We start from the raw sequence: 9339 nt of genomic DNA, 5'->3' as shown, positions 1-9339 counted from the left end.
TCAGTATTTCGAAAATATAGTTATATAATATTCTCTGTTCTCTCAAAATTGTGGACTTCGTCATTCCACTAGGAAGCATTATTGATTCATTTTTCTTTAGTTAAGGAAAAAAGAAAAAGAAAAAGTGGTAACAGCATTAGGGCTCAGTTGGTATGTATGTTTAAACAACGGTTTTCATTTTTTTTTTGGAAATACATGCGAGTAAAAAAATGTGTGAAAATATTTGTAATGTTATTTAAAAATTGAAAACATGTGTTTAAAATAATGTACATTCTCAACGAGCCATGTCAATTGTCAACTTCTTTCTTAAAAACCACAAGGGGTGTAGCTTGATAGTAAGAGTCCTCGTTCTGTACTCAGAGAGGAACGGTTCGAGTGATAGCCCCAGCAAGGCCCGTGTAGTACACGTGGTATTACTTATTGTAGTCATGTGGCGTGGAGTCGATGAGCCCACACCGAAGACCCCTTTTTTTATTTTAAAAAAAAAAAAAAAAAAAAAAACTCTTTCTTAAAAATAAAGAATTGGTATTGGTAAGTGCATTACCATGTGCGTAAATTTTTAAAAATAATAAAAAATCGTGCGGGTAAATTTCAAAATGCTCTGATGCTCTTCGACCAAAGTCTTATCCTAGATCATGTTTCCCCCCTGAGAATCGTCTTATCCTATTGGAGTTGGCGTATTGTAGGTTTGTGTGTTTCCATAAAAAAAAGAAAAAAGAAAAAAAATAGAAAAAAAAAAAAAAAAAAAAAAAAAAAAAAAAAAAAAAAAAAAAAAAAAAAAAAAAAAAAAAAAAAAAAAAAAAAAAAAAAGAATCGTCTTATCCTATATGGTTGGAAGTACATAAAGAAATATGAGTAGAGCGAGGCTAGGAGAACACAATTCTCTGCATTTGTTAATATTTTATTTTAATATTTGTTGATATTCTCTCTATTCCATATTTGGAGCAGCGGTAGATTTGAATTTTCGTTGGGGTCCTATGCATGAGATTAGGATTTGACACTAATATATTTAGTAATTGTTAGAGCATTCACATCAGTGGATGCAAAATCTTATATAATAGAAAAAAACACCATTTTTACACGTTTTGTCTAAAAAATGCTCCATATCAGTGTTTCTAAAAGTGTGTAAAAATGTGTATATTTATACACTTGCTACAATAACCGTTTATATTTACACGGTTACTGTAACTCGTTCATTTATTATTTTATTTATTTCATGTTAGCACTTTTTTTTCTCTCTCTTCTCTGTGCACAATGAACTCAGTAACATCTCCTCTCCTCATCTTCTTTTTCCTCACACGCACACAAACACACCCACACACAAACACATCTACACAGACAAATCAACACAGAGATACACAATCACACCCACACACAAACAAACCCACACGGACAAACCAACAAAGAGACAGATCGGCGCTTGATCGGAATGATCGGAGCTTGATCGGTGCTTATGGAACAATAGGTGCTTGACTGGAACGATCAGTGCTTGTGGGTCTTGCTTGATCGGTTCTTGTGGGTCTTGTTTGATCGGTGCTTGTGGGTCTTGCTTGATCAGAGCTCGTGGGTCTTGCCTGATTGGAGCTAGGGAGATCTTACTGAGATGGGTCTTGCCTGATTAGAGCTAGGGAGATTTGACTGAGATGAGTCTTGCCTGATCAGAGCTAAGGAGATTTGACCGAGAGGGTGTGGATTAGACCGAGAGGGAGAGTTGATCTGTGTTCAGAAATGAGTATAGAGATGGGTAGAGAGATGGGTATAGAGAGAGAGCAACAAATCAGAAAAAATAGGTAGAGAGAGAGAGCGCGCGTATGTAAAGGGGGTAGTTGAGAGAAATAATAAAAAAATTGAGAAAATTGATTATTTAAATAAAATAGATTGTAGAATAGATGAACTGATGTAGAGTATTTTGAGAAGTGGGTATGTAAAATAGAAAAAGTAGGTTTTTAGTATAAAATAGACGGAAAATTATATGTGAATGCTCTAAGATTTAAAATTTATGAACTTTTATATACACAAGACACATCCCCCTTTGCAGCACTGAGTTGCTTGATTTATGGACATTTAACTACGATAGAAGTACGTTTGGGTAAACGGGTGCTGTTCTTAAAATTAAGGTGTAAATGCACTTTTAGTCCTTATATTTTGACGTTTTTCCATTTTAGTCCCTACATTTTATTTTTCCCACTTTTAGTCCCTAAAACCAATTTACGCTTTCCGTTTTAGTCCTTGAAGCACTATTCCGTCACCAAACTAACGGGGAAACTGGACGTGGCTGACGTGAGTATTAAAATATTATTAAAAAAATTATTTGACATTTTTTAAATGCCAAAATTAAAAAAAAAAAAATTTAATTACTCAATTTTCTTTTCATTATTTGTGTTCTTCTCGTGTTCTTCCCTATAATCAATCTCCAGCAAAATACAAACCCTAAACCCAGATCCTAACCAAACCCCAAACCCATATCCCAGTAAAGCAAACCTTAGCCTTCAAACCCATAAATTTTCTTGGCAAACAAACACAAAAAAAACCCGCTGGAAAAAAAAACCCCAAATCACCACCACCGAATCAAAGAACATGAAGATCATACCCAAGCAAAAGAATAGAAACCCAGCAACCAGCAAAGCACCACCACCGAATCAAATCATCCACTACCACATCAACAAAACCACTCCCAGACCAAACCATCCAAAGAATAGAAACCCAGCAAAGCACCCAACTCATCCACTCCCAAACCAAACCATAATCAAAGAGGCTGAGATCGAGTGCGATGGGTTTGAGATAAAAAGAGGCTGAGATCGGCTTGATCTGGGTTAGAGAGATGCTGTGATCGGTTGGTACCTGGTGAGAGCGAGCGCCGAAAACGGGAAGTGGAGAGAGGCCATGACCTGAGTGAGGCGCTGAGCGGCGGCTTTGGCGGTGAAGTTCTGAGTGCGCTTGACGGTGAGCAAAATCTGGGTTTGGGTTTTTTTTTTTTTTTTTTTTTTGTGAGCCTCATCGTGATCCGTTGATTGTCTTTGTGTCGTGTATCAGAGCCATCAATTATCTTCTTTTTCTTGTTCTGTTTTGTTGATGAAACTTGTACAGAGAAATGAAACACTTGTGGAGTAGCAATAATTTATAATTTGTTCAAACAAGTTAGTACAGACTACAGAGGAGCTTGACTAATACGTGGTCTCACACTCTCCACAAAATAAAATAGCAATATCTCACTGGTGTGTCTCTCCATCTCTCACTCACACTCGCTCACAGAGTTTCTCAGTCTCTCTCTGTGCGTTTGAGATATTTTTAAAAAATTTGAAATTTTCAGATCGATAAAAAAATATCTTGGATGGTGTAAAAATGTCGTCCACCAAACTTATTATTATTTTTTGCCATTTGGTTGCTGGGTTTCTATTCTTTTGCTTGGGTTTGATCTTCATGTTCTTTGATTTGATGGTGGTGATTTGGGGTTTTTTTTTTTCTTTTTCCAGTGGGTTTTTTTTTTGTGTTTGTTTGCCAAGAAAATTTATGGGTTTGAAGGCTAAGGTTTGCTTTACTGGGATATGGGTTTGGGGTTTGGTTAGGATCTGGGTTTAGGGTTTGTTTTTTGCTGGAGATTGATTATAGGGAAGAACGGGAAGAACACAAATAATGAAAAGAAAATTGAGTAATTAAATTTTTTTTTTAATTTTGGCATTTAAAAAATGTCAAATAATTTTTTTAATAATATTTTAATACTCACGTCAGCCACGTCCAGTTTCCCCGTTAGTTTGGTGACGGAATAGTGCTTCAAGGACTAAAACGGAAAGCGTAAATTGGTTTTAGGGACTAAAAGTGGAAAAAATAAAATGTAAGGACTAAAATGGAAAAAGGTCAAAATATAGGGACTAAAAGTGCATTTACGCCTAAATTAACTGCATCCAATAAGGGATATTCCTCCCCCTCTCCCCTCGTAAACGGGTGCTGTTCTTACAAAAAATCATTTGGTTTTGGAGCCTAATCGGTTCTCCCTCCCCCTCTCCCCTGTCCTCCTCTCTTTCTCCGGCCCACCTGCTAATGAAAAACGAAACTGCCGTTCAGTAAGTACCCACTTGGAAGCAAAATCGCTATAGATGCCGATGCCTACAGGTACTAACTTTAGTAATTGAGCCAACTTTGAGGAGCAACATGTTATTAGCTAACTGTTTAGCAAAAAAATAAAATGTTTATAGCTAGCTCTTGTTAACTTTTGTAACAAAAAAAAAAAAAAAAAAAACACTTTTATTAATTTTAAATTTGTGTATTTCTTTTATCGTTTTGTTGATTGCTAATCACTTGGAGTAGAACCAAAATGTTGAATCGGTTTATTTGTTTTTTGTTTTTTTTGTTTATTTACATAATAATGCGTATAAATTTTTAGTTGTTAGCAATATGATGATGTTTGTCAAGAAGAGGAGAATGGTGGAGGTGATTCCTCCAAAATTGAGAAATCTATGGACAGAATGGCAGCTACGAGTATTGATTCTACTTAGTCTCACTTCTCAAATCGTTCTCGTCCTTCTGGGCAAGCGCAGAAAGTATAATGCCCAACCATGGATCAGATTTACTGTGTGGTCAACCTACTTAATCGCCGACTCAATTGCATTAATGGCTGCTGGAGTTATCTCAAATGACATAGGAGATGTCTACGATACTGGTGGTTTTCTTGATCCAAAGAACGAGCTAACAACATTTTGGGCGCCGCTCTTATTATTGCACCTGGGTGGCACTGATGCCATTACTGCTTACTCCTTGGAAGACAACGAGTTGTGGAAAAGGCACTTGGTTGGAGTAGTTGTCCAAGCAATTGCAATATTGTACATCTTGCTCACGACCTGGACAAGCTCTCTTATTTCCCTACTCTTTCTTGTGATGTTCTTTGTTGGGCTTGTCAAATACTGCGAAAGAGTGTGGGTCCTCTACTTGGCAAGTGAAAAAAAAATTTAGAGACTCAATTCCGGATGTCCCTACAAGTGGTTCTAAATTAATGGAGAAATGCAAGTTGAAGGCGTTGGAGGGGTACCATCTTACAACACATGAGGTGATTGAGGTTGAGATGCTGGATGATTCAACCCATGAGGAGTATATTCCTCATGCAAATGAATTACTTACTGCCTACAATTTACTTGAGATGGTCAAACGTTTCTTCGTAGATCTAATACTTAGCTCCGAGGATGGAGCTGAATGCAGAGAACTCATGAAATTGTTTACTCCGCTAAAGTGTTTCAAGGTTATTGAGATTGAAATTGGGATGATATACGATTTGTTGTACACCAAGGCAAACGTAATCTACTCTCTTTTGGGCATTGCACGGCGAATTATTGGAATATTTGTCACCCTCATTGTATTGGTGCTATTTCTCACCTTGGAAGATAAACATCTTCACTCCAAGATTGACCTTACCATAGCTTTGGTATTGTTGGCAGCCGCTCTTCTTCTGGAGTTATATGAATTTAGGGAACTACTTATCTCCGACCAAACCGCTCATTGGTTAATTACGCAAAAGAAAATCTCTTTCTTACATCTCATCAATAGTACTTTACGACCTAATTGGAATACAAAACGCAGGTGCTCAAATTCCATTGGTCAGTGTAGTCTGCTAAGCTTTTCCCTAAGGAAGACAACCCTGCTTGATGACATGCTTGGGTTTCAAACATATGATATTCCACAACCACACATGGATGATATAAAATATCTCATCTATTCCGAGATTGAGAAAGTAAAGGACTGGGCACAAGTCAGAGGCACAGAGAATAGTCGTCCAGGACGCCAAACCCTTGAAAAGATGGAGCGTCTTGATCTTGCTTGGAGCGTTGAGTTGGGGTTTGACCAGAGCATCCTTATCTGGCAAATGGCTACAGAAATCTGCTACTACGAAAATTATATAGATCCAGAAAGTAGCAAATCCCAAGCCAATGATAATGGTGAACTAGAACCGATGGATGAAAATCATGAAATGAGTGGAAGCGGTTTAATGCGCCAAAGATGCAATTACCTGTCAAGATATATGCTCTACCTTCTAGTAAATCATCCAAATATGCTTCCACTTGGGACGGGGGACATCAAGTTCGGTCGCATTTATGCCAAGGTTAGAGAGTTCATTGAGGAACAGGTGGGCACTTCTTATAAACACTTTGAACTAAAGGATGCTTGTAAAAGATTGAGTGAAGTGAAGACCAAGATCATGCTCACTGATGGTGCAAGGGACAAAAATAGAAGTGATAGAATCAATTTTGTGATATTTCATGCGTGCAAGCTTGCATCAGCTTTGGCCTCTGTAGAGGAAAACTGGGAAATAGAGAAAAAAAAATGGGAAATAATTAAAGGTGTTTGGCTGGAAATGTTAATTCATGCTGCTAGCCAATGCAGAGGAAGATATCATGCTCAGCAACTGAGACGAGGAGGGGAGCTTCTCACTCATGTCTGGCTTTTCATGGCACATCTTGGACAAACGTATCACTTCCAGATATCGCGTGGCTCTACAATAGCTGATGCGATCGTAAGATAGACATAAAATGATTTTAGTACCTTAAGTCATTAACTACATTTTGGTTTTGATTAGTGCTCAATCCCCCGGAAATGCGTCCTATTAATGATGTCCAAAATACAATTGTATCAAACATTGTATTTTTTTACCAAGGGAAAAGTTAATAAATGCTGGCATTGGTTCAACAATTATATTAGAAACTTTAGATGGGATTTTTTTATTTTTTATTTTTTTATTAACAATTTCTTTATATTTTCTATGAAAGTGATATTAAAACTTTCTTAAAATGATTTATTAACAAATGATGAGAGGTTAACCTAACTCATTTATCAAAAATACCATATTTTACTTTTATACATCAATTATGTATTTATACTCAACTTGGCACGCATCGTGTTAATAGAGTTGTTATAATTGTTGAGGAAACAATTTTTTTTTTCTTACATTATAACCTGGCAATCCCTGTGCTTATACTATAAGGATAAGCTCAAATCTACAAAACTGATTTGAAGCATTATTAAATATTAGCATTGATACACCATGTTGAATATGCTAGTATAGATGCGGAAGCGAAAGCATAAAGTATAAAACATAGTAACACACGAAAATTACGTGGTTCAGCCTAACGGCCTACATCCACGGAGGAAACCCTAAAGGGCTACATCAATAATATATTATAGTGTAATACAAATCCTGTGTTATAATGAATCATAACATGTGTATATATAGTAGACTAAACCCTAAACTAATAGACTTCTAGTACAAGTAGGAGACTTGGCTTGCACACAAAGTAGAATTAGGCTTGGGCCTATGCTAATGGGCTAATATATCTTTAACACCCCCTCTCAAACTCAAGATGGAAGCTTGATGAAATCTTGAGATTTGATAAGGTTGAAAAGATCCTTTGAGTGAAATTTGGCTCTGTGACGGTAGTTTGAGGAAGGCAATGGTCTTGCAGTGTTGATACGACTTCTAACGGTGACTTGACTGTACCGGAGAGTTTTGACGGCAGCAGTAGGAAGCCAAAGAAGATGAACGCAGCGAAAAAAAATACCGAGGAAGACAAAGATTGCTCTTAAATATACCGTAAGGACAGAAAACCATGGCCACAGGAAGGTGGCTCTGATACCATGTTAAATATTAGCATTGATACACCATATTGAATATGCTAGTATAGATGCGGAAGCGAAAGCATAAAGTATAAAACATAGTAACACACGAAAATTACGTGGTTCAGCCTAACGGCCTACATCCACGGAGGAAACCCTAAAGGGCTACATCAATAATATATTATAGTGTAATACAAATCCTGTGTTATAATGAATCATAACATGTGTATATATAGTAGACTAAACCCTAAACTAATAGACTTCTAGTACAAGTAGGAGACTTGGCTTGCACACAAAGTAGAATTAGGCTTGGGCCTATGCTAATGGGCTAATATATCTTTAACAAGTATCAAAACATAGTAGATGTTAACTTACCCATCTTCATTCGTTCTACATTGATATGCTCTAAGGATTTCCACTAAGAAGGGGAATGCACATGTTTATGAAAATTTCGAAAGGTTGACAACTCGGAACAAAGACTGTCAAGTTATAACCATAGTCTCAGCTTGTCTCTAAAATTCCGCTCTCAACTGAAATTATGGGTGACTAGCGAACCACACCTTCAAATCTCCTTCTTTTTTTTTTTTTTTTTTTGATGGATCAAATCTCCTTCTTATTCTTATCTCACATCTTAAATCTCAACAAAGCGAGAGAGAGAGAGAGCGAATAACGACAAAAAAGAGTAATGGAGATCAAGAAAGTGAATAGTTTTGACAGAGATCTTAAAACTTTGTTTGGTCCTAGGGGAGGCCGCACACTTGAAGATCTTCCTGATCTTGCTTGGAGTGTTAGTTTGGGGTTTGACCAGAGCATCCTTATCTGGCACCTTGCTACAGAAATATGCCACTTCCAAGGTTACATGAGTACAATTAAAATTAAAGCACCGGCCAATAAGGTAACAGGTGAACGAGAACCGAAAGACGCCAACAGTGAAAAAGGTTTACTGCGCCAAAGATGCAATTACCTATCCCGATATATGCTCTACCTTCTAGTAAAGCATCCTAATATGTTACCAATTGGGATCAACATCAAGTTCCACAGCATTTATGCTGGGATCGGAGACTTCATTGAAAAACAGAGAGACGTAAAAGACATAACACTGGAGCACGCTTCCGAGACGTTGAGTAAAGTTTCAAGTGAGTTCATGATAGCAGTTGACGAAAGGGACATAAGCAATTTTGTGATGTTCCATGCATGTAAGCTTGCTTCAGCATTAGGCCCTGGAGAGGAGAAATGGGAAATAATTACAAATGTTTGGCTAGAAATGTTGTGTCATGCTGCAGGCCAACTTAGACGAGGCGGGGAACTTCTCACTCATGCATGGCTTCTTATGGCACACTTTGGCTTAACCGATCACTTCCAAATACCAAGTAGCCCTGCAATTGCTGAAGCGATTCTAAGATGAACTGAAAATTATAGTAGTACCCCAATTACATTAATTTTGGCTTTAGTTAGCGCTCATTTTCTTGGAAACACGAACATTTTAAATTAATGACCTATGATTTATTTATTTTTGGCTTTCTAGGCATTGTATTAATGGAGTAGTCATAAATTATAATATATTGTCGGGGAAAAACAAAACTATTAGTTCTTTATTTTTGCCTCATAGTAGAATGATGCTCAATTTTAACTTACCCATGTTTATGCATTCTACATCTATGTGCTGTAAGGATTGCCGCTTAGAATGAGAGCATAACTGTTCATGAAATTAACTCACCGTTGTAACCCACACGACTCAGATGA

General features: G+C 37.0%; 1 protein-coding gene across 1 annotated transcript; it reads left to right on the top strand.

Annotated features, from left to right (window-relative positions):
• The first annotated feature begins 4017 nt into the window (after positions 1-4017).
• On the top strand, positions 4018-5803 carry LOC115969355. The gene is made up of 2 exons (XM_031088974.1): positions 4018-4110; positions 4382-5803. Exons 1-2 carry the CDS (start codon positions 4095-4097, stop codon positions 4945-4947), a joined length of 582 nt encoding a protein of 193 aa, XP_030944834.1. The 5' UTR covers positions 4018-4094; the 3' UTR covers positions 4948-5803.
• The last annotated feature ends 3536 nt before the right edge of the window (positions 5804-9339 follow it).

The sequence above is a fragment of the Quercus lobata genome, chromosome 11, assembly GCF_001633185.2.
Source record: "Quercus lobata isolate SW786 chromosome 11, ValleyOak3.0 Primary Assembly, whole genome shotgun sequence".
In the NCBI taxonomy this organism is placed as follows: domain Eukaryota; kingdom Viridiplantae; phylum Streptophyta; class Magnoliopsida; order Fagales; family Fagaceae; genus Quercus; species Quercus lobata.
The sequence above is the reverse complement of the archived record's forward strand: the minus strand, read 5'-3'. Positions and strand labels throughout refer to the sequence as shown.